A 26471-nucleotide genomic window follows, 5' to 3' on the forward strand; every position below is an offset into this window, starting at 1 on the left:
ATGTAGACTGCCATGAGGTCACCCCTCAGCCTTCTCCTCTCCAAGCTGAATAAACCGAGTGACCTCAGCTGCTTCTCATAAGTCTTGCCCTTAAGGCCTTTCACCATCTTGGTCACCCTCCTCTGGACACACTTTAGTATTTTGATGTCCTTCTTATGTTGAAGCGCCCAAAACTGCACACAAGTACTCAAGGTGTGGCCACACCAGTGCAGTGCAGGGTGGGACAATCACCTCCCTCGACCAGCTAGCTATGCTGTGCTGGATGCACCCCAGGACTCAGTTGGCCCTTTTGGCTGTCAGGGCACACTGTTGACTCATATTCAACTTGTCATCAACCCAAACCCCCAGATCTTTTTCTGTGGGGCTGCTCTCCAGCTTCTCATCCCCCAGTTTGTATGCAAAACCAAGATTACCCCATTCCAGGTGAAGAATTCGGCACTTGCTCTTGTTAAATTTCATATGGTTGGTGCTCTTGAGTCTATCCAGATCTTGCTGTAAGGCCCTCTACTCTCGAGGTCTTAAAGAATACTGAAATACCCTTAAAGAATACTAATTACAAACTTTTTCTGAAAGTAAGCAATCAGTATCTGCAGTACCTAGTATGTGTTTTCTGCTTCTCTACTTCCACCCAGTCCAATAAAGCAGATGTTTAGGACTCCAGTTCTTCTAAAACTACATTTTCACTTGATTCTTTAATAATAAGGAAAATTCCAAAGAGGCCAGAAGCTATAGCACTTGCACACTATCAGAGAAGCAAAAAGAAAATTTCCTACAAAATCATCTCCAACCTGTGTTTCATCAAAATGTAAGAAATGGAAGAGCCAACACAGTTCATATATTGGCTAAGGCTTAGAAAGAATTTAAGTATTGCATATACAGCTTAGAGGGATTCAATCAAGACACCGGGTTCATTTTGCTGTATTTTATACCTTGCAATTTCTGTGGGCACTAGTACAAACACTATGTCATCATGGAAAACTTTCTTTCTCATATGAAAGTCCAAAGGAACGGAACTAATGTGAGTAAAAAAAGACCTTTAGTTTAACTCAAACCTTTTCAAAATTCAAGAAGTCGACATAGCTGTTAAGGAAAAAAAGGCAGTTTGGAAAGATTAAGATCATTTGAAGGATGCTTTTATAGAATTCTTACAGAATTCAAGCCCAATTTAAAATAAAATGCTGAAAATAATCATATCTATCCTCATGCCTCTCTGGTTGATTTAAGAGCTCACGATGAAGAAATCTCTTTACTCATGAGATTGCCAGCCACACTCTTCAGTCAAACCTCTGTAGGACCAGAGTAAGCTCTGCCAAAGTGAATGGAGCCTCTGGAATTGAGATTTGTTCTGTGTTAATGATTGAGGCAGATGATTCTGGGTATGGTGTAAAAAGGATATTCACTCACTAAGTACTAGTTTTCCAGAAACTACAATAAGGTGAAAGGAAAGCTGAAATGGTTGCTTCACGCTTTTGAGATGCCCATCTCTCATTTCTAGTGCAAGTGACTGCTTCCTCTGAATTGATTCCAACATCTTACACCACTCTCCTTTTTGTCTTTTTAGCACGTAAGAGATTTCTGTGAAAGGGCTGCTACCATTATCAGTGCTACACTTACTAAAATAAATTCTCTTGTAAGTAAAACAGCATAATTATCTTCAAAATTGTCTTAGAAACGTTACTGATCAAAACAAATTTTATTGTAGCTTCAAACCAGAACAAAATTCACACTGGAATTACCTGCCATGATTTTGTTTCTGAGCTATAAATGTACATACCAAATGAAAGCACACTGCAGAAGACATTAAGCACCCATATTTTTATTGCTGGCTGAAATTAATATCCTCTCTTTGCTCCTTAAAAATAATTAGGATAAGATATGTATCTGAGAACCTCCAACAAGCATAGAGTATTTATTATAGAATTTTTTTTTTCTGAAAGAAGAGAATGATCTGCTACTTACATAGCATCCAGATTTGTCCCATTAAAAGCATGGCCTTGGATGCTGGTAAAACCATTATTGTAGAGTTTGCTGCAAGAAAAAAAAAAATTAGTGTATTTTGGGTTAATTCAATACCTGAATACCTAATATCTAATGTATCATTTTTCTTGGCAACAGCACATTTATGGATAGGTTAATTTTAATCTCTTGAAGAAGCAGCAATTATAGTACAAGGTCAAACAAATGCCCAGCAGCATTCTTGAGTGTAGCTGAATTGAGAATCCCATGTGGCAGGTGTGCCATCTTTTCCTTTTTACAGCTAAGATAGAACTAAACTAAAACATTTTGCTATAACTTTCTTACCCTCAAACTAAAACCAAGGAAACAAATTCTGCTAGGACTGATTAAGGAAGGCTAAAGGAACTAATAACTAGCAAAATAATAGGTATGATTTTACTATCAGGCCTGCCTGAATTTTTAGAATTCATTCTTTTGCTCCATTAGAGCAAAAGAATTTTTTTTAGAATTTCTTTAGAATTCATTCTTTTGCATTCTAGTTCTCTTCCCCTAGTTCAGGTCATAACTCATAAGAGTCATTTTCACTCCCCTCAGCCCTTTCTTGTGGCTCACTATGAGTATGACTTGCATAACTGAACTTCATTTAACACTTTTCATTCAAATAAGTCTCTTCTAACATTTGCCACCCATGAGTTTTCATGGTATGTGCCACTTAGTTGCAAAGAAGTCAGACACAGTTCTAACCTTGCTGTAGCTTTACAGAAGGAGAACTCTGCAAACTTTTCCCTTTGTTTTTCTCCAATATGACCATTCACTGGCATTAGGGTCATACAAAAGCAAAACCACTTTTGTCAAGCAAGTTTTAAAGAAAAGCAGCAGGCCTGATTCAAATCACTGTCAAAGTAAAGGATTTATGCAAACTAAATTATGGATACTGCCTGTCTATGGTGTTTCTCTATTACAAACTACTAGAGAGTAGGACAGGGATATTTTTTTTAAAAAACATTTTAAACATTTAAATATTTGCTTGAGAGAGGCGATTGTCTTGTGACTTGAACTGGAAGAACTTACAGAGTTAGAGATTCATTACAAAGCCCATGGAAAGCATTTGCAGGCACTGAAGTCATGAAAGGATTATCTGCAATTTCACTGAAAAAGGAGATAAAACATCACAATCAGACATCTGCCCAATAGAGCTTCTCCAGAACAGTTTTATTATTAATTGTTTTCTGCCTTGATAATAAAAAAAAGTGTAGAATAACTTGTTTAGTTGTATCTAAGGTCAGAAGATACATGTGGGATGATTAAGAACTGAGCAAGTTCCAGCACCCAGGAAGTGAGCTTGTGAAGTAGATGGGTTTTATAGTCCTGGTGAGGTGTGCCATCCTGTGTGATTATAGTGGTTAACAGCACAGACAGGTCCCTTGTCTCATAAGCCAGAGAATTAGCGAAGTAAATAGTGCTGCAGTGTCAATTGAGCCAGCCCAAGTGACTTTAGAGCTGAGATCCTGCTCTCTAGCTAAGCTCGGATAAGACATCAGATAATACATTATTCAGGACAGAGGCGTTTCATTTTACAGAACTGCATCTAGCACAAGTGAAATAACTTATTATGTGATCTAACTGAATGATTCCTCTCTTGTCCAAATGAGTGTTTCATTATCTGTCATTTCTTAAATACTTTTTTAGTCCCACTCTGCAGTCTTAATAAATACTATGTATCTTTAGACCAAAACTTGGTTGTGACAAAAGGGACAAAGAAAAACTAAAGATATTTACTATGACTAAACTGGAGAAAGGAGAGTGGAAAAAGCTGGTAGAAACAAAGGACAGAGCAAAGTGTCTGACTGTCCTTTTTCTGCTTTTTCCTGAATTATATTAGAGTCTGGAAACCAAAATATTCTGCAAATTTTTCTTTTCTTCAGCTTGTGGATTAGATGTGGTCTAGTAAGGCCAGACCAAAACGTCCATGGGTCAAGAAGTCCTAACAATTGCCCATGTGACAGGAACAATTTAATTCCTTTTCTGTGCTATATATGTGCTAACACTGAACTGTACTACAACCATGTTCATTCCAAGTAGTTTTCACCAATAGGTGGTGTCTACCACACGTTATTTTGGTTTTACATTCTTTAGATTGGTTCACTTTTCTAAACAAATGTTTGCTTGTAAGTTGTTTGACCTCAAAGGCCAATAGTGATATAATGAATGCCTTTTCCCCAGCTATAACTTATTCGTAATTTAGAAACCTATTATTCTTCAAGAGCAGATTTTTTTTCTTGATGAAAGGAACACAAAGGCTATCTTTCATTGAATAGCAATGTTTAGAAATACCTCCCTTGAAAGTGCAGGTCTACTCTTTAAAAGGTCTTTAGCATATAAGACCCAGGTTTATTTTTTGTTAGTGATCTTTATCAAAAATTTTCAAGGTAGAAGTAAAATAATGTTTTGCTATCTGCCACTGAGAAAGTCACTGAGTTGGTTGGAAGCAAGGACACAAATGGTTGTATAAACTGCTTCTGTTTCATCTAGCCTATTTAATTCTTGGTTCTTTCTACTTAGTAAACATAGTGTTTAATTTACAATCTAGTATAGCTTAATCTAAGCTGAAATCCTTTTGGTCTTTGAGGAACTCCCTAATGGGTCTTAAGATGTAGCTGTATCCCACTCAGAGCTCTGGCTGACTCAGGTTTCAATCTCAGAGGCCTACAGCTAAGGCAAACATAGCAGCTCCAGGTTATGGAGCATGAGTTAGCCCAAGGCTTACCTCTTGTTTCAGAAGATCCTTGAGAGGGAAGATGTCATTGCTCACTACAGGTTTAGACTTTTTAGCAAAGCAACCAGCATTTTTACATTACTCTGAGGTTTATCTTGCCAATGGCAGACCATGAATGCAGTGGGGACTGACCATTCTTGATTAAGAACACCCCTTAGCAGCACTGAAACAATGCCTGGGATAGACCATCAATCATGTCTTTGCAAATCACCTTCTAGCATAATACTTCTCATTTTTAATAGCCTTTTACCTAGCCCATCCAGCAGTCAAGCCTCTTCCAGCTGAACACACTGCTACAATACAAGATTACTAACTCCTCTCTAGGACTAAGTAGTGACCAAGATACTTTTACCTTGTGTCAGCCTGAAAGTCTTCATCTGAGCTGCTCTTCCCTCTTGGCTTGATTACAACCCAGAATTTGAACTTAAATTGCAGGTTAGGGCACAAAGATGGATGTCATCTTTGCTTTCTGAATACCAAGAAACACCTGCTTTTTTACAGCAGAACTCTTTGTTTCTGAAATACCTTTAAAGATAATGGTGGGAGGCCCCCCTGCCCCCATGTGTGTTCCCATTCTCTTTCTCCAATAAATTGTTCTTCAATTTGCTTCAAGCCATATTAAAAAAAGAAAGGGCAGAGGGTGTGTCTTTAAATTAGTTAAAATTAATGGGTTTTAAGCTGTGAGAAAGGAAGAAGGTCTTAGCGTTATGTAAAAGTGCCTCATGTGAACAAACCCAACTAAATTAGCAAAGCTTGCTAGTGGGAAAATTCTTTTCAGCTGAGGCCTTTAGTTCATGAGAGATGGCTCCACCTAGGAAGTCTAGCTTAAAAGTAGGTAATTGTCAGTCCAGGTGCTTTGGTCCTTCAGTGGGACTGTAGACTTTAGCTTTGGTCCTTCAGTGGGACATTAGCAATCATGAAATGATGGAATTCTCAGTTCTTGGCCAAGTAAGGAGCGGGGTCAGCAATACTACTGCCATGGACTTCCAGAGGGCAGATCTCAGCCTGTTCAAGACACTGCTTGAGAGAGTCCCTTGGGACACGGTCCTGAAGGGCAAAGGGGTCCAGGAAGGCTGGACCTTCTTCAAGAAGGAAATCTTAAAGGCGCAGGAGCAGGCAGTCCCCATGTGCTGTAAGAAGAGCCGGCGGGGAAGACGACTGGCCTGGCTGAACAGGGAGCTTTTGCTGGGACTCAGGAAAAAAAGGAGAGTTTATCACCTTTGGAAGAAGGGGCAGGCAACTGAAGAAGAGTACAAGGGTCTCATTAGGTCACGCAGGGAGGGAATTAGAAAGGCAAAAGCCCAGCTAGAGCTCAATCTGGCCATGGTCGTAAGGGATAACAAAAAATGTTTCTATAAATACATTAACAACAAAAAGAGAGCCAAGGAGAATCTCCATCCTTTACTGGTTGTGGGGGGCAACATTGTCACCAAGGATGAGGAAAAGGCTGAGGTACTTAATGCTTTCTTTGCCTCAGTCTTTAATAGCCAATAGTGCTGAGGGAGCTGGCGGAGGAGCTTGCCAGGCCACTCTCCATCATTTATCAACAGTCCTGGTTAACAGGGGAGGTCCCAGACGATGGGAGGCTTGCCAACGTGACACCCATCTACAAGAAGGGCCGGAAGGAGGATCCGGGTAACTACAGGCCTGTCAGCCTGACCTCGGTGCTGGGGAAGACTATGGAGAGGTTCGTCTTGAGGGCACTCACAGGGCACGTGCAGGACAACCAAGGGATCAGGCCCAGCCAGCACGGGTTCATGAAAGGCAGGTCCTGCTTGACCAACCTGATCTCCTCCTTCTATGACCAGGTGACCCGCCCAGTGGGTGAGGGAAAGGCTGTTAACGTTGTCTACCTGGACTTTAGTAAAGGCTTTGACACTGTCTCCCATGATATTCTCCTGGAGAAGCTGGAGACTCGTGGCTTAGACATGTGCACTCTTCACTGGGTAAAACACTGGCTGGATGGCCGAGCCCAGAGAGTCGTGGTGAATGGAGGGTAATCCAGTTGGCAGCCGGTCGGTCACAAGCGGAATCCCCCAGGGCTCAGTTTTGGGGCCAGTCTTGTTTAATATATTTATCGATGATCTGGATGAGGGGATAGAGTGCACCCTCAGCAAGTTTGCAGATGACACCAAGTTGGGTGGGAGTGTTGATCTGCTTGAGGGTAGGAAGGCTCTGCAGAGGGATCTGGACAGGCTGGATTGATGGGCCGAGGCCAACTGTATGAGGTTCAACAAGGCCAAGTGTCGAGTCCTGCACTTGGGTCACAACAACCCCATACAATGCTACAGGCTTGGGGATGAGTGGCTGGAAAGCTGCCCCGCAGAAAAGGACCTAGGGGTGTTGATTGACAACCGGCTGAATATAAGCCAGCAGTGTGCCCAGGTGGCCAAGAAGGCCAACAGCATCCTGGCCTGTATCAGAAACAGTGTGGCCAGCAGGAGTAGGGAGGTGACTGTGCCTCTGTACTCGGCTCTGATGAGGCCGCACCTCGAATACTGTGTTCACTTTTGGGCCCCTCACTACAAGAAGGACATTGAGGTGCTGGAGCGTGTCCAGAGAAGGGCGACGAAGCTGGTGAGGGGTCTGGAACACAAGTCTTATGAGGAGCGGCTGAGGGAACTGGGGTTGTTCAGTCTGGAGAAGAGGAGGCTGAGGGGAGACCTTATTGCTCTCTACAATTACCTGAAAGGGGGTTGCAGAGAGGTGGGTGTTGGTCTCTTCTCCCAAGTGACCAGCGACAGGACAAGAGGAAATGGCCTCAAGTTGCGCCAGGGGAGATTCAGGCTGGATATTAGGAAAATTTTCTTTACTGAGAGAGTGGTGAAGCACTGGAACAGGCTGCCCAGGGAAGTGGTGGTGTCACCATCCCTGGAGGTGTTCAAGGAACGTGTGGCCGTGGCACTGCGGGACATGGTTTAGTGGGCATGGTGGTGTTGGTTGATGGCTGGACTTGATGATCTTACAGGTCTTTTACAACTGTAGTGATTCTGTGATTCTGTAGACTTGTACTTGAAATATGACTCAAGTAAGGTTGGGCAAGGGTATTTAGGCAAAGTGTGTGTTCACAGAAGCTTATGCTGTCAATCTGAAAGAGCATGCATCTCATTCAACTACTATGAAAAAAGGGTGAGTGACAGCAGAGAGATGGGTAGTCCTCTTTCTTAGACATGCTGTGCCAGCCTGAGCTGACATCACTACTAAGGCTGTCATGAAACCAAGGTGCTCCAGGTCTAGTGACTTAAAAGCTCTACTTTATTTCCTAGCTTCAGCGATTTGCTTTTTAAGCTCCTTTTCTGTTTTCTTTATTAAAACATTAATTGTATGAAGCAACATATTTTGGATACAATAAATCTTCACCAAAATCTTCCTAAAAATGTGAGCTCAGCCAACTCTGAGCTTTTTAAAGGTGCAATGATAAACAATTTTCTCAAGATTGTCCAGTTCTCCTGCTCTTGAGTCTTCTGTGCTCAGGGTGGGGTCAGAAGAAAGAAGGCAGATAGCCAATGGAGGTTATGATTCAACAATATAGGAGCTCAATGAAGAGTAGTATCAGAAAATGTGTAATATGAGCTCACCATGCTAGCACAAATTTGTTAGAAGAATGTTGATAGGATACTTCATGTTAGCAGGCCGTATGTCGGCTCAGGTCCTGTGTGTCACACTATTCTGACTTCAGACTAATTCAGGTATTGCACAGCCATTACAAAAACAAACTAAAGCAAAAGGCCTGTAGAAGTTGTGTGTCATGTGCTTTGGCTACTTCAAGAGAAATGCGCTTGTGTGTCCATGTCTGTCATCCAAGTCAAAGGTATAGTGCTAGGTGACTTGGCATTTCCCAGATTTGGTACTAATGATTATTGAAATACAGATTGAGGAAAAGTGCTTTGTCAGACTTATTTGATATTTTTCTTGAAAACAGAAACCTTCACTATAGGTTTTCTTAGGATCTGAGGATGGCAGTATTCTAACCATCTGTGAGGACACATACTTACAGTAAAAAGTTCACATCAGATGAGTAGATTTTGGTGAGGTCTGGAAATGCTTTGAGTCCAGTATTAAAAATACCACTGAAAGAGAGAAGAAACAGAAAGAATTATATGTACTGGATCACTGAACAACAACAAATATATTTAAAGCAACAGTGCAGGATGGTTATTTCATCCTCTCTGTTGTCAGTCAATTAATTTATAATCAACTGCCCAAAATATAAGGATGCAAGAACAATTTAAAAAAATCAAAATACCAGATTTATGATAAATTATAGAATCTAAAATATGGGAGCAGAGAATAATAAGACAGTTAAGCAGATCTGCAGATGGAAGTAGCCTGTGAAGTGGATAGGGAAAAAAAAAAATTATAACTCTGGATTCACTTGAGAGATTAAGGCTGCTTCAGACAACAGTCTGGACCCCCAAATCCTCTATCTTACATTGAGGCTAAGAGCTGTTCAAATAGCTCTAAAAAGGGAAACTGTCTTCAAATGTGAATACAGTTAATGCCCCTTATTTCTGAACTCCTGTAGAGTGGAAATAGCTTAAGAAAATTTAGTTCTCATTAAAACTGTTCTCCTGAAATGAAATTGTTTTGACTACTTTCTTTTTACTGCTTTCAGATCTATAGGAAAAATCTAGAAAAATTTTTCCTCCTCGTTGCTACACCCACCACACACACACAGAACCCCTTCCAGAGTCTTCCAAACATTACTCAAAATCACGGAAGTTATTGTCTTTCTCATCTTTCTTTCCTATGCTATAATTCTAAAATTTCATGGTTTGGTTAGTCAGTGCTGCTCTTTAGAAACTTCCAGGGAATACAGAGAATTCTTTAGGATTTCTTTCTGCCATAGAGGTCATATGAAATCAGGAGCCTATAGACAGGCTTGTCACATTTAGCTGACAGGTATGCTTTAAATCCCTGTGTAAATATCTAGTAAATATAAAAGATGTGTATATTTCTGTTGTGTCCCCCCTTCCCACTATTCCCTACAAAAATATAGTAGGACAGCATTTATCATAAGAAGAAAGCTAGCTGTGGAATTTTGCCAAGGAAACATTAGTGTATTCCAGACATTTAATGGATAAGAAGAATGGCAAAATTACTGATGAATTTGTGAACATGTTTTCCTCTCTCACAAAAGTAGTCGAAGTTCCAACCCCTACCCTAGCTGCCTTTCTGTCATTAAAATAAAGCAACAGGGAAGAACATTGCAATCAGTTCCAAAATGAAATGCAAAGAAACAAAACTGCTACAGTGTAAAAAGTACTCTGTGAGGCTTAAGTGCCAACTTGTTACACGTGCTAAATACTTACAGGTATTTCAAAAGTGGGAGGTTCTTAAAGGCATCTGGATCTATGTAATCCAAGTTTCTAAGATTTCGAATTTCACTGTAAAAAAAGGGAGGAACATTACCACATTGATCATTAATATTTAATTACTTATCATAACAGAAATGAGCAATGTTAAAATGAAATTTCAGGGACCTAATTCCTGCAATGAGCTTTTGTACTGGCCAGCACTAGCAGAAGAACACTATGCATTCTGACTAATCTTACAATGATGAATTATCGTCTGGATAGATACAGTCCTGGAGACTGGCTAGCTTAAGCAAGGGGGGAAGAAGCACCTGGAATTTGATTATGGATCCTTTTTCTGCATGGTCCTAAAATCAAAGCAATAACCTGTGAAAATGGCTATTACTTTGAACATGGTGAGAGTTTTGTGTCTGCAAAGTTGAGTAAAAAGAAGAAAAGTTAAGCAAAACTTTCAGTATTGATGTATAATAATCCTATCAATTTACAACCATCTATTCAGCTTATAATTTTATGTCCTGTTTTTCTGGTTACCTCCACTCTAATAGTATTTTGTATTATTTTTCCTGTCTCTTTTACAGAACTCATCAGTGGATCCAAAAGATGGCTCAGGTCACTTAAATTAACTCCATTCTGAGACTTGAAATGGATACACCATTCACAGCCATGCCCAGCAGTATAGAGGATAGCGTGTCTCCTTGCTTTATACTGATGCAAAATGTAACATAGACTTCATTCCCTACATCTTCTGTCCACAGTTATGTCTACCCAGGTGACAGCTTGGCCTGCAGATGGCTTTTTAGACTGCACATGTTGAAGAACCAGCCTGACACTGATCATGGCTATGGCCATACTGCATGCTTTCTGTTGGTGTGTTGGTGGGGCTGCTGCCTCTCCAGCCATCATGATCATTGCCTGGCATCATGAATCTTCCTCATTTTTCTGAAATGTTTGTCTGTGCCCTTTATACAATTTTCCTCAATCTTTCTCATTACTCTTTTTTTCAGCAGATTTCTTTCTTTTGTATCTCTAATGACAGTCAGAAGTCTGGCTGCAACAGTCACACTGTGCCAAAATTCCCTGTCTAGACTCAGCAGACATACCAAATTTTCATCTTTTATGAAAAAACCCACCCATACCTGCCCGTATCACATGCACACTTTTCCTTTCCTGGCCTCTTTACTTCCAGAAGGTGACAGCCCTTTTTGCATGTTTGCTTCTATTTCTTTACCTTAAACCAGCTCTGGACATTGGTCTTATAGCTCTGCTGGAACAACTCTCAGCCTTTCTTAATATAAAAACTATATAGAAAGAACAGTGCCAGTCTTCCTCCTGAGACTAGTTGTGAAGCAGTGGACTGAGGGAAGCACTTCTTGCTACTTATATAGAGAAATTTGATGAAGACGACAGGTATAGATGGCATGGTGGTGCAGGTTGTGTGGGTGATGTTCTGGTCTTAAGTCAGTCCAAGAAGTGGTGCTGCTGGGCAGAGACTCAATGGGCAGAAACCAGTAGTATTTAATTTACCATGTCCTAACAGTGCCAAGTAACCTACAAAATACTGGTATCAGGAAGCTGGGTTTTAAGGATACCTCTGCCACTGGAATAATTTTTACAGGGTAAAATCTACCCAGCCAAGTTGTCTGAGAAATAATAGTGGGAAAAGAGACGTAAGACAGTAGATAAATCTGTATGTAGATATAGGTACCAAGACTTCAGCCTCTCTATATACTATTGTACTGACAAAAGAGTTCTGCTCCACCTTTCAAGTCTTCAGTTTTTATTTTGTTTACTCCAACATTGCAGGGAGACAAGGATTTACCATTTACTTCCGTGTTAAACTGAGGTAATTAATAGCTATACTACTGCTATTACAGTGCTGTATTCAAATATTCTTCACGTCTGTTAGCTACTTTGAACAGTACTGTTTCTGTATTTAAAAGAAATCTTCTCAATGTCAGTCTCTTGCTTTTCTCAAATTATTTTATTACTTATGTAGCTATCATGCTCCCAACAGTGGAATTTGCTCTATAAACTAACTGGCATGTTTTTTTCCATCACTGACTACATTTAAAATGCTGGACTCATGAGCTTCCTGGCCAGATAATCCTTTGTTGTGGACCAAACATATTGCAGGGAAAGACAGTCTTCAGATCAACCTTCAGCCGGGAAATGGATAATGCATTGTAGTACCATAGAGTCATCAGGTTTTGGCTTGTTGCTATTCATAGTATTCTGCGTAAATGATTTGGATGAGAGTACTCAAAGTAAAATTTAAAATCTGCAGATGGTACTAAAATTGGAAGCACAAAATAATGCAATGAGATTCAATCAGATTTTGATTTATTAAATAACTGGGCCATGAGAGGGCATGTGCTGTTTAACAAAGGCAAATGAAAAACTAATTAGTCTGGGAATAAAATATTTAAAACTGCCAGATGAGACAGTTGGCACAGTAATGAGAGAAAAGCTGAAATAATGTGGGTGAGGAAACCAATATGATTCAACTAAACATTGGGGAAATGTTTATGTCCCTGCTGTTCAATTTCCTTGAATTGGTAATGCTGGGATTAGGAAAGAAGCATGCTTTAATATATACTGTATTTATATTTGCATTTCATCCTACACTTTGTATTACAGAGGTTTCTTAAAGCCCAAAGGGAAGAAAAGGGCCAATTGTGATAGACACTACAGAAATCAACAGCAGACAGCCAGCTGCTTAGAAGTCTCTAGTCAAAATAGATGAGAAAGAGGATGAGAGAGGTATAAAAAGGTAAAAGGTGATTTGGCCAAAGTGAATGCTATGCTTAAGAAAAAAATCAGGAGAAAAGTCCAATTTTCCCTACTTCTAGTGCAGTCAAATGTGCCTCTTGCACTTGACTGGCTGGATATGTGGCCTCTCATTTCATATGCATGAAAAAGAGAAAGATCTTCAAATTCAGTTCCATTCATGAACTATGCTGCTGTCCTTGTTTTGCACACTCAAACATCGTTAATCTCAGAGTACTGGAAGGAATCCCTCTGTAAAATCACAGATTTAAAGGATGTCTATAGCTCCATGAATATTGGAGCCTATGAAGTTGAGGCCATAAAGAGAAAAGATATTTGAATAGTTCTGATCTCATCAGTTAACAGGATAGTGATACATAAACTGGATTTCACAATTTCTTTTGCATTAATCAGTCATGAGAAATACACTCAAAGGTGTCTAAATGTTAGATGATAGTAATTTTCAAATTGTAATCAAAAGACTGCTGTGGTGTAAGGATTACTTCCAAAGCATCCAAAAAACTAAGAAAAGCAAGTTGATCAGTGGTAGATTCATTAGACAGGGTTTGCACTTTTATCAGTAAGATTTTCTGAATTGGTGAATTGAAAAGATTGAAACCCAGGAATTTAGAAAGTTAAGGTTCCTTTGAAAAGCAGCTCTAGGAAAACTATTAGTAGTTTTAGCTGCCTAAAATGCAGATAAAGCCAAAGAGTATACTTAAAAATGTCTAGTAGGTTAGTTTCCAGGTATCTAAGTGTCTGAGAGCTGATTTTAAGTGACTTTTGAAATGGAACTTTGACATACTCTATAAATACAACTTAATCTTAGCATACAGTGCTTAAATTCTGCATCCAAGAGCAATATAACGATTCTGAGTCCTTCTGAGAATGAAGTGCTTTAAAGATATAAAAAACCCTAAGACGGTTAATAGGCATCTTCATTGACCATTGACGCAAAGAGGCAAAAGTCCCTGAACAAACATTTCACTTTGCAGTCCTAACTAAAATTACTTAGAGATGCTCATAAGAAAGAAGGATGCTGCTACCTACCCACAAGGTAACAGAATTATTTGTGGAATATTATACAAAATTATTCAAAGTTACTTTACAAACTATTCAGCTTCTGCTTTATATTTAAAAGTACATAAAACAATTAAGAATTGGCTTATTTGTGCTTTAAAGACAGTCAATATTTTAAATTTTATTTCTGGCACTCAGACTAGTAATTAAAAATGTACTAGGTTCACAGTCAAACCACCACCTGACTGTCCATGAACAGCAACTCAGTTTTGCTTTTTAGAGAAAATACTTAAAAAACTTAAACACGTCAAGAACAGATGTGCAGAGATGTGCATTGATGATATAAAGTCCTGTGTCAAGACTTACAAATAACTATGAACTTATGTTCACTTACAAAGATATAAATTTTTAGTTCCAAATCTAAATGAATCTAAAAATGAAACTAATAATAAGAACTATTCAAATATTAGTCTAATGAATTAGTTAATGAGACATAAGTTCACCAGATAACTTCTAGGAAGGTTAATAAGGTACTTAACATCCTATATGACTTCAGTAACATTAAAAAAAGCACATTTACATATTTAAGTGGCTTCTAAATTTCATTGACCAGACATGTCTTTCATACCTGCCTTGCAATATTGACACATTCTTGAATTTGTTCAAGCCAGAATCCAGAAATTGCAAATCTAGCCATGGAGTCTCGATATAATCATGTTATGCTGAGATACCTAGGAAGACTAAGGATATCCAGGTCAACAGTTCTCAAATGTTTTAAATCAGCCCTTTTTTTTTCTTGTAATAACTTGGGACCCCTCTCTACCTTCTTAGACTTACTTTGCCTGTAGCTTCCTTGGCTTCTGTCACTTGTATATATACTTCCATGTTTTATTCTCCCCCTACAGCCAAACTATCCATGTTATTTCATCTGCATGCACCTGCCAAGCCTTTGCACTGCTAGCACCAGAAAACTGGTTTGGGCTCCCGACAGTCCATTCCCTACCTCCAGACTGCAGCTTTTAACAAGATTTTTCCGCACAGCATTTGTCCCAGTGCCCTGAAATTCACTGCAGGTATACAGCAGTACCCCCAAATCTCTTCAGTCTCCCTCTCCAGTTGCTTCTCAGATATTTCCATCAAATCACCTCTCCTTTCTGCAGCGCTGTATCCCACAACCTGGCTCCACGAGCTGTCCAAGAAGAGAAGTGCAGCCCTGACCTGGAGGCTGGCAGAACTGCCCCGGCCCTTGGCTCCAGCTCACCGCAGCTCACTGCAGAGATGGAGAGCAGTCCCCCACCAGCTCTCCAAATGACGTCGCATATACGAGCACAAGCCACTTGAACCATAACCTTTGGCCCCGTTCCCAAATGCTGAGAGGGCTTTTCATGTGGTTGTGTAAGAGGAGAGAGCTTTTGGTGTGAGGAGGAGAAGGGAGTAGGGACGTATCAGAGGAGAGTGTGCAGAGACACAGAGAAAGGGAAAAGGAAGAGTAAATTTTTCTGGGGTTCCTTCCACAGGAATGTTTTGCTGAGAAACAATGACCTAATTACAAAAGCTTTTTATTTAGTATAATGCTACGAAGCTGCAGCTCGACTAGTAAGACAACTACACAGAGACATTGACTGCTAATCAGACACTTTCACAATTATATCTAGAAAAAATAAATACTTATGCCACTGCAGGGGAGAGACAGTTCTGAATTTGTAAATATGTTAAGTTTGTCTCACAGACATACTTAAAATAGGTAAAGACAAAAAGAAGGGACAAGAAACCACTGTGAGACCAATTTAACACAATTTGGGAAAAAAAACCCCCACAAAGTCTTGGCCCTGATTTTCATCTTCATAGAGGGGGAATTTTGCCATTAATTACAACCAAACTGAGATCTGGCCCATTAAAATACAGCAGGTGATCGGTATCCTTAGTTTGGAGAGGTTACTCAGCACTTGACAGGCATAGGTTCATAAAAATATGACCTATGCTTAAAGAGAGCTGATGTCTGGAAGGAACAGAAAGTCAGGACAGAGGCACATGAACGGAATAAGGACCAAGAAAATGGAACGCTGAAGATCAAAGCTGAAGCACACTAACAGGCTTGGCAGACAGGGATGATGACGAACACAGGATGCCTATTCACATGACACTTGACTCAAGCCAAAGCAATTAGTTCCTCCCTTCTACAAACACTAAATTTTCTCCTAAGAAGTTCTTATGTTTAAAAACAAATGTTTTTAAAATGAAACTATGTGTATAAGTTTAAATTAGGGTAAAAAAGACTGCTTACATAAAACTGCACTTTATGAAAAGTCCATGAAAAACAACCCATGAAAATGAAACTCTGTGAAATTACTTCTTTTCAAAACTGTTAGAGTAACTTCAATTTCCTTTAAAATACCCTGCAATAATCTTTACCCAGTATTATTTTAGCAATAATACTTTGAAAAAACTATGCAAGTGGAGAACATTAAACAAATGCATAGCACAACATATACATTTATCTCTGAATAATCTTGTTCTTTGGAAAGTAAATCAAACCCAAGAACAATAAGTGTTAACAAATCAGAATTCAGAAAAATGGTCAAATTTATATATTCCTTTCTTTTACAGCTTATATGCAACTACCTAATTTGCCAGATGCCTGGTTATTCCCTGATTAAATAATACCTGTGCCTTACTTCCAAACAGATTTTAAAAAACTGCTAAGCGCTTTTGAATGGTAGAGGTAGCCCTTCTTTGTGGGCTCTCTGCAAAGGTCTGGGGTTTGCCTATAGCTTTTGTGAGTAGAGTTCTGGTGTCTTCTCCTGAGTAGTATTCTCTTGCACAGAAAAAAAAAGTATATCTTGCACATCTGTGTACAGTTTCTTTTTTGGTAGTGCCTTGCGAGAAATATAAGGGGTCCCACATTACCATAACCCTCATATAGCAGATCAGGAAACCTCCTCCCCATCCTGCCCTCCCTGCAGCCTGTGCCATAGGCAACGTGAGTGTAGGTGCCCATGAGGTCTGCTGACTCCTGCCCGGGCCTGCAGCTTCCCAGCCATGGACAGCACATCTAGGCCTAGGATCTGGCTTGGGTGTGATAATGCAGTGATTTTGGACCTTGCTGGTGTGTTCTGACCTGACTTCAGGGGAGCTGTAACAGGGGCATGCTTATGGCAAGGGGCACTGGCTGTCCTCCCAGGTGGGAATATAAACATCCTTTGGGGGTCGTTAGAGACTGGAAGAGGACAAGAGAAAAGGCTTCTACTCATATTCCTCACCAACCCTTTAGGTAGCAGAAAGTAATGCCAATTAGGCAGTGCTACAGAGCACATCACAAGAATAAGTGCCTTGGGAGGCACTGGCAACGCCACAGCTCCATCCACCACTCCTTCAAACAAGTCACATGTTTAAAAGTGTGCATTTTGTAGAAGAGTTCTTATATTCAAAGGCTTACATTGCATTACCCTTTGAAGGAGATCAGCTTTGTGTTATGAATTAAGATCCTGAAGGAGATTTTTCTAGTCTGTTCTCCACTTTGAATCTAATACAGAAACCATAGAAAACAGCTATCTAGCCAGCTAGCTCCTTTTTCCTCAAGCCATCCTCAAGAAACCTTTATACCCATAGAACTTTAAACAGACAAGATACTACACTGCATATTGCATGGAAGAATCCTGCAATGAAATGGCATGGCCCAAGAGCATTTTATCTTTAACATCTAATAACATGAACCACAAAACAAGTACTGCATGAGGAATTTGTAGGGCATAGTGCCAAATGCTTTATTCATTGCTTATAAAATGTGCTGCCAGTAGATGTTTCATTAAACGTTCATTTGTGTTAAACAAGAAATGCTAAAGACACAACCATGAAAGAGGAAGAAAGAACATGAAGACAACAGGCCTGGAAAAGCCATCTACAGAAGAGGGAATGGAATTATAACCAAAGATAAGTACTGTTATCACACCAAAGCCTTCTGTGAAACTCTTTCAGGAATACTACAGGAGCGTGTTATTGGACTGAACTAGGGCTCAGGATCCTGGACTCTACTTCTAGCTCTGCCTATCAGGTACTCTTAGGGGAGGCACTTCCACTTTCCAGCATTAGTTGCTCTTTATCTACAGTACAGTAATGATATTATCTCCTTTATTTTTATTAACCTTTCTGTTTCACACTGTGTTAAGTGAAAGGAAAAAAATTATAGAAAATAGAGCAGTATTAAGAGATCATCTAGTTCAATATCTTTTTCTGAGTGAAGATTAAGTAGACCTATGGAGTTCCTGATCAGACAGTCTTAAAGGCCTCCAGGGATAAGGACAACCTCCCCAGGAAAACAATCCTAGTGTTTACTTATGCCAGCCATATGAAAATATTTCCTAGAGTTTAGCATGAATCCTGCCTAATCTAATTTAAGGTTATTATTACTCTTGCTTTGTCAAATATCAGTGTGGAAAATGAGTTGCAGCTTTCACACCTTGCAACAACCTTAAAAGATATATCTGCCTCTGTCATATTTCCTTTCTGGACACAAAAGTCTTTCCTCTCTGACAATGTTTTTCTGGATCCGTGATGACTGACAGTGCTCTCCCATGGAACCTCTGCAAATGCAAATCTTCTCTGAAATATGCCAAACTGCAACTCATCTGAGCTTTACGACACTGGCGTGCTTTCTATTCCCTCATTTGGATCAGTAATGGAAACATGGAAGAGTACCAGATGCAGGATGGATCCTATGAAGCTCTATTCAAAGTTCTATTCAATACATTACCTTCTCATTTTGACAGGGTACTGCTGAATGATGGGAGGTCCCTAGATGCAGGTACCCTACCACTATTGTAAATGCCCTAGTGCATCATTTGGTGAGGACTGGTAAGAAAAAAAAACGTATAAAAACACTTCCCAGAAGCCTTTGTCCATAACATCCCTGTTCCATTGAATGATTACTTATTATTATTCATGTCTCCAGCCAGTGCCATTTTGCTCTTTGCTTTGGCCCTTCTGATTTTATTTCTGGTGCTTATATTACTGTTTTACACTTACCTTCAGTAATTTGATAGAAGTAATTCTTAGTTGCCAGTTTATTTCATCTTGCCATCAAGCTCTTTTCACTACACTTTCTAAATTTTTATGGGAGGATACAGAAGAGCAAGGGAACCAAAATGATGTAGGGAAAGAAAGCACAAGTCGAAAAAGAGACCGACTCCACATTACGGAGAAAGGAAATGAGAAAAGAAATATTTAGCTACAAAGAAGACAAGAATGACAATTCAAACATCAACATGTATGTTATTTCCACACATCCCCAAATTTATTTTATCACTGTATTCATTTATTCAATTACAGTACTTACATATGAGTGATTTTGCTTAAACTGTTGAAGGAATGGGCCTCTAGACTCTGAAGTGTTTCATCTATGGAGATGTAGCTAAACGCCAGCAAACAGAAAAAGAAACAAGTCTCAGATCTTGGCAAGCCATGGCTAGTACCATCCTGCCACTTTATTTTTTCTCTCATTCTTTTTCTCATACAACTGCCATGACACTGACAGACACATGGACAGTGTCTGAGGGAGGAACTTGCACCAGGATTTTGATTTTGACTGATGCCTTAGATGCACACTATACTGCAGAATACAGTTAAATCAAAAAACCACAACAGTGCTGTTAAGCAGCAAAAGCAAACATCCATATTTCACATTTCAGAATCATATTTCTTCCCTTTTCCCCACTTAAGATCACCTTGGAGTTCTCTAAGGGGATCTAGCCCTGAGGTAAATTGCCATATTTCTCTGTATTGAAGAATTAAAAAAGAAGGAAAGAAACAAAGATGGTTCTTGGGCCATCACTGCAACAACTGTCTCAATTTCTCTAGAGAGAAACAGATCAGCAGGGCAACTTATGCTTTGATATTGCTGAGGAAAAAAATGTGCTCTAACATGAATTTAGAGAGAAACTGTAGCCATACAGTGAATGTTGTAAAGGATGTAAGGAGTAATGTATCTCAGAAGCAAAGCCAGACAGCAAGCTTAAGAAATATTTATTTGCACACTGTTTAGACTGAGTCACATTTGTACTACTAGTGATCTACTGAACGTGATGAGAAAATGGCTCTAAGGAGTCTCTCCACCATCATTAGGAGGATGATAATACTCGAACTACTGTCAAAGGCTTTGAAGTGTGAGTAAGTTGCAATACAACTAACTAGTGCAGATTTTCAGAGTAACTGACTGACTTATTACTCTTTGGGTTAAATTATCTGATTCTGTCTTTCAAAATATCTCTGAGTTTCAAAATGTATTAATGTTGGAATAGCATTTAAAAGATGTATTCCTGTATTTTATTTACTTTTCTAATAATATTTTATATCACATTTGTAATCTATAAATATTTTAAAATAATTTGAATGCCTTATTATATTATTATTATTATTATTATTATTATTATTTACTATCTTTTGATACTCTTGATCGAAGTTACTCAGTTTTTAATATTTTGCATGCTTATACATACCCTGAGCAACTTGATCATTGTTTTAAATGCACAAAATTAAATTGACTAGAAGAGTCTTAGATGTCAATTTTAGCTGTCAAAATCAAATAAAATGTAATAATAAAGAGACTATATCATATGCCTTTCCTCCTCTTTAATCAGTAGACCTGCAAAGACCTAGAATCATACTTAATTTAAAAAATATCCAACTGGTATTTTACATCAATTCTAATAGGGTTGTGTTCCTTAAACAAAACAGAGAAGATTTTTAACATTCTTTCAATTTTTTCCGATGACAGTATTAAGAGTAATAATAGTAAATAACAAATTAAAATATGATCATTTAACCCAGGAGGGCTTTTTAATACAATCAATTATGGATCAGATTTTTATTTTTTGTGGAAATTTTAAAGAAGATAAATCTTTATTTCTTTCAATTTATATTGAAAAATACTTAAAATGTTTTAAAAAAAGTTGGAAAGAATACTTTGTGACCAGCGCATGCTCTAACAACCAGCAGATGACTAATACTACTAACTGTTCCAAGGGAATTTATGTCCTCTCCAGACCAGAGACCTGAACTAATTTTGACTCTTCTAACACGAAATTTACTTTTTATTGGTCGCTTTGGAGATGTATTCAACAGTGTTTGAAAAGATACCAGAAAAGTAATTAGTAGAGATTGTTTGACCAGCAGATTCTTTTTCTACAGTAATATTGCTTTTACAAAGCTATTTGCCTCTTCCAAAAGGAAGGAAGGTAATAAAAGAGGAATACAAGAAAGAAAGTATTTCCAGTCTGTACCTCTGTGATTGAGTATTGCAGGGTTAGATGTTTATGTGAGATGCTTTAATTGTGTTTTCCTGTAAGCAATAAATGTCTATTGCCCAGGAAATTGGAGTTTCAATCTTAAAAGAAAATGAATTATTCCATTTTAACAGAGCTTACATTTTAACATACCAAAAGATAGGTTATATCAATGACACATTAAAAAAAAGTTGCTCTATGTAGCAAACAGCTATATATAAATCAGCTTGACAGAAAATGAAATTAAAAACAGATAATGAACAAACATTGCATCCTCATGCTGGGGCTAGGAAATAGAGAATACTTTTTGTGTGCTCCATCATCAAAATGGGTCACCTTACATCAGGCAGGCAAGTCCTTTTCTCTCATATATGAGAAGAGGCAGAAGAGTGGCAACAGGGATTCCTCCTCCCCTCCCTCACTCCTACAGCCACCATGTCCCTTCCCACCACACTGCATGTCACATTTTTACTATACTGCCTGGCTTGGAGCTGATTGAGTTATAGTTCTGTATCTTTCAGCTGTGGGACAAAAGTGGGAAGGAAACGGCTTATTTTCTTTGCATGTTGACCTCCACTCTTCTGCTCCATAAGCAGATGTATTTGTGTACATTAATTAAACCACATCATCATTGATGACAGGGAAATGAGTAGTTTTACTTGCTTTGGTGTCATCCAGATAAACACCCCAAAACCACACAGACACATTCAAAATCTCCTCTGAGACAGGAATGTCAAACAAAAACACGTATTAATGGTGCATAAACATTTACTTGCAGGTGTTCAGTGTGCCTCCAAAAACCTTTGGCTCTGGCTAATGAACACGTAATACAACATGTTAAATGTAAGAAATGAAAATCGCAGCAATCAGAACTGGAAGTAGTTGTATCAGAAGAAGAGGGAAAGTGTGTTTAAATTCCCATTTTGAAGGCGTGTTACAATTCAACACCTCCTCTCCCTACCAGCTGTGTTTAATTTGCAGGATTTCAAAATGCCGTCAACACCCATTGCGAATACAGTTATAGCTGAAACACCAAAGGCACAGCTTCAGAGAAAGTCTGTTTGCAGACAACACTTTATCACCATTGCCCATTCAGAAAGAGCCTGAGAACACAGGATTTAAAGCAGATCAGCACGTGGCAGTAGCCACAAGGCCCCCTCCCTGCCCTGTTTTCTTCCTTCTCCCTCTCTCTGCCTTTCTTTGCTTTTTTTCAGCCTCAGCATCCCCTGTGTAGCTGTGTTGCTGCCCACTGGCTGCCCCTGTTCTCCTCTGCTGCTGATGGCGGGCAGCTCAGTGACGTGTGGGATACTTCATGAGAGGACAACGAGGAGCAGCTAAAGCAACTGAAGCCCTGAGTTGGGGCTGTACTGTATGGGCTGACACTGGGGAGCGGGGAGGTGTGGGAGCACTGCGGTGCAGATGCATGCTAGGTGTGGGGAGCCGTGTGGTGGCACTGGCTGTGGGACAGCAGTGTGCACGGGGTGTCCACTGTGCTGCACAGAGGAAAACAGTGCACAGAGGAAATGTTGTGCTCTGCACGGGGCTGCTGGCAGAGAGCACTGTGCAATGCGGGGATGCTACTTTGCGTGGAGAAGCTGTGGAGAAAACTGCTCGGAGAGCTACAGGTCAGGTGTCTGTGAGGTACTCATGAATGTGACCCCAAAGCATCATCCTGAGCCCAGGAAAAAGGTTCCTTATCCTTGACCTTAAAAATACTGAATGTTCAACCTGTTCTAAGTCAGTAGGAAATACCAGGCGAAGCCCATCTACCAAGATTTAATGTATTTGCAGCTTTAAGGATGTAAACCAGAAATTTCTCTTGCATCTGAATACCTTATAAAACCTTCTTTTTTCAGTGCACTGATGCATTTATGACATGAATTAGCTTTGCACTTGAGCATTTCATTGAAATGCTTTTTGTTTCATTCCTGTGGCAAAGCAGCACAATCTCTATTTCTGGCTATCAAGAGTACATAGATATGCATTCATTTAAAAGAAATAGTAGCTCTAAAATTTTTGTTTAAACAAGGTTCATAAAGAGGACAACTAAATTTTCTATTCAGTACAGAAGAAAAAAAGGTTTATTTGTAGAAATTATATAGAAGAAACCATATAGCAAAATGAAGTGCTATATCTGGAACAGTAAACACAGTCTCTATCACCCTATTGAAACTTCAGAACATTTTCTAGATGAGTTTACAAAGCAAGGAATGACCTGGTAATTTTCATTGCTGATGGAAATTATGGGCTGGGAGAGGCAAATGAGACATGTGGTACATTAAAGGCCAAGACATACACACAAGAGCTGTAGTTAAAATACAAGTACTGGTTCCTTAACCCAAAATTTGTATTAAGAAGGTGTGAGTTCATGATTTGTAGTAGTAGTAATAATGCTATAAGAAAAATCCAGAAGGGCATTGACACTGTTCAAATTTAAACCGCTGTCTACTCTTCATGGGCTTTTAAAAATTAACAAGAGAAAGAGAAATGTGGTAATCTAGAAGGCATTGCACAGCAGGAGAGAAAGTGTAATGCTGCCGCATAAGGTCATGATTTTAGGTAGGTTACTGCTATATTCAACAGTACCTATGCTAATTGCCTATGCATAAATGTGGAGTAGAGGGAAGGTAAAACTCGTATTCAGATACTCTCTTTAAAGAATAGTTTGGGGAAGATATTGACATTTGTTTTCCCCAGGTAGCCTTGAAATCACAAACCAAATAAACTGACATGGATGCCAACATATTATCTTAAGATGTGTAAAAAGCACCTCTTTGTCTCATTCAAGGCCATAAGGTCTTTGTAATTTTAACTTTCCTCTTCAACTGAAATGTGATCAAAGCATGCCACAGAGTGGTTATGTTACCATGTTACTACCAAACAGTATAGGCAAAAGATTGTCATTGACTCTTAACGATCATGGAGAGAGACTAGGTGGCTACATGTCCTTAGCCTACAAGGCAACTAAGTGATCTAGAGACAGGAAGAGTGAATACCCCTTCTTCACCTCCAGTGCCATGAAGGTTAGGAAGATTTGGTGTAACAGCCTTTTGGCTACTGGAAGTTTTTAGTGGCTAGGCATCTTTAGAGAGGGGTTCACTGAATTCTTCAGATGAACACCTGTGCTTTTACAAATTCATAAATACTAGAATTTGATAATTTTAAAACCTGAAAAGCATCTAAGCAATGGATTATGTGTCACAGAAAGCCAAAGAGTTGACATCCTTCTACATTTAATAAAACTCTGCTTTGAACAAAGTTTATCAGGTTTATATGTTACTATATGCCATATGAGAGACATTCCCCCCCTCCAAAAAACCCCAAAGCAATACACCATCTATCTCATTAAACTGAGATGGTAAATGAGGCTGCAGATAGTCAAGAACAATTACTTATGAGGATTTTAGAAAGTCATTACTTGAGTAGACCTGGATGAAACTATAAAATATAATTAGGCAGACCTCCATGTCCCCCCAAAGTCCTGTTTCATGAATTCTTAAATAATAGTCCATCTCAGCCATTCAGCCAAAGCTCAGCTGGAGTTGAGACTTGCAAGGAATGTCAAGGACAACAAGAAGAGCTCCTATTGCTACATAAGTAATAAAAGGCTGAACAAGAAAAATGCGAGCCTTTTACTGAATGAGGTGGTTTATTTAGTTAACAGTGGACACAAAAAAAAGCTGAGCACCAGACTGGATAAAGCCCTAAGCAATTTGGTTGGACCTTATAGTTGTCCCAACTTCCAGCAGGTGGTGGACTAAAGGCCTCCTGAAGTCCCTTCTAAATTACATGACTGATTCTAGGGAGTGAATAGGGAGATGGCAGAGAAGTTCTCGGCATCAAATAGCCATGCACAGGATGATAGATCATGGGCCAGCCACCAAGAAGAAGAAACAAAGGTAGGACAACTTTATCTCAAGACTGCTCACATCAATGAGCAGTGCGGTGCAAGGGTAGCTACTTTCAATGGGACAAATGTTGACATGGAACAAATAGGTAGAGGCTGCTGGTTGTGCATTTACGGATTGTATCCATGCAAGTGTTTACATACAAAGGAAGTGACACAATATAAGTTCCTCTCACATCACACAAATACTAATGTTTTGGTCAAAGTCCATCCCTAGTCTAGAAATGCCACAGGGTCTCCAATGAAATGAGTTACAAATCATGCTGGGAGCTAGAAACAAATTTTTAACCAGGACCAGCAATAGCATATGTTCATTTGTTATGAATGAAACCATTTATCATATTTTGAGAACTGCAAAAAAAAAAAAGAGTTTTCTAGCCTTATTTATCACATCTACTCCAATAATGGTGTGCATTTATCCAAAAACGCCTCCTATGCCTTCCTATAGCTGGTTCAGGTTATAAACAATGGGATGATTACTTGCAGTTCTAAAATGTAAGCGGTGAGGTAGCAAAGGTGCAAGAATATTTTCATTTCAGAAGATTTTATACACAAAGACAGAATTCTGGAGAAGGAAAGTGATTTTTAATAAAAGAGCTAAAAGAATAATATCAGAAACAGAACTTACATTCTAGAGATGTTAGGGAGATTGGAAAAAGCGTCACTTGGAATTGTTCTTAGATGAGTCTCCATAAACCTCCTATAGAAATAAAAGTTTGCAGTTAATATCCTTTGGTAAGTACAATTTAACATTAAAAAGTCCTAAACAACTCCAGCTCTCCTCCAATATCTCTATTCTTATCTTCCCTTTTCCCAATGTTTCCATCTTTGCCTCATTTCTATTCCTGTTTCATTATGTGGCTTGGTTTGCTTGGTGTGCTCCATCAATCTAAATTACAACCTTCTGCATCGTCTCTCCTAGGAACTCAGCATTCAGTGGTAATGAGGGACCTTCCAAATCCCCAGAGCATGACCAGCAAACATATTTGCCCATTGAAGTAAATGAAGTATAATGAGTATAAGTAAATGAGTATAAGCATTCTTTTAATAATTTCAGACTCCACAAAGATATCCCTTCCCTCATTCCGAGCAAGAAATTCAGGTATACCAGCCAAAATTGAATTAGAGCAATTGCATACCACTGCCACAGAATTCTCCATATACTTTGAAATAAATACCACATTCTTTCTCCCTAAACCTCTGATGTGGGGATGGCATGTACATTGTTATTTTTCAGCTTAAGCCCAGTTAAAGATGCACTTCAGGAGAGAATAGAATTATGTATCTTACCCATCTGCAGGAGGTGTCAGAAAAACAGGCAATATTTAAGGGAGATACCTATCAACAGCCAAGTTCTTAACAGAATGAATCTCTAGCAGATTGACTCCTCCAAAAAAATGAGGAAATGCTTTGGAAAATTAGCCTATAATGTCTGTTAAACTTACAGTTGCAAA

General features: G+C 39.1%; 1 protein-coding gene across 1 annotated transcript in view; it reads right to left on the reverse strand.

Annotated features, from left to right (window-relative positions):
- Positions 1–26471, reverse strand: part of TSHR (thyroid stimulating hormone receptor) — a 69576-nt gene that overhangs the window by 17537 nt on the left and 25568 nt on the right. Inside the window, exons 2-7 of the mRNA XM_059819716.1 lie at positions 25646–25717; positions 19166–19240; positions 10045–10119; positions 8728–8802; positions 3028–3105; positions 1960–2028 (exon numbers count right to left, since the gene is read on the reverse strand). Coding sequence (XP_059675699.1) covers positions 1960–2028; positions 3028–3105; positions 8728–8802; positions 10045–10119; positions 19166–19240; positions 25646–25717 — 444 coding nt within the window. The remainder of the gene's footprint in view (positions 1–1959; positions 2029–3027; positions 3106–8727; positions 8803–10044; positions 10120–19165; positions 19241–25645; positions 25718–26471) is intronic.

This window comes from Gavia stellata, chromosome 7 (assembly GCF_030936135.1).
Source record: "Gavia stellata isolate bGavSte3 chromosome 7, bGavSte3.hap2, whole genome shotgun sequence".
NCBI classification, from domain to species: Eukaryota; Metazoa; Chordata; class Aves; order Gaviiformes; family Gaviidae; genus Gavia; species Gavia stellata.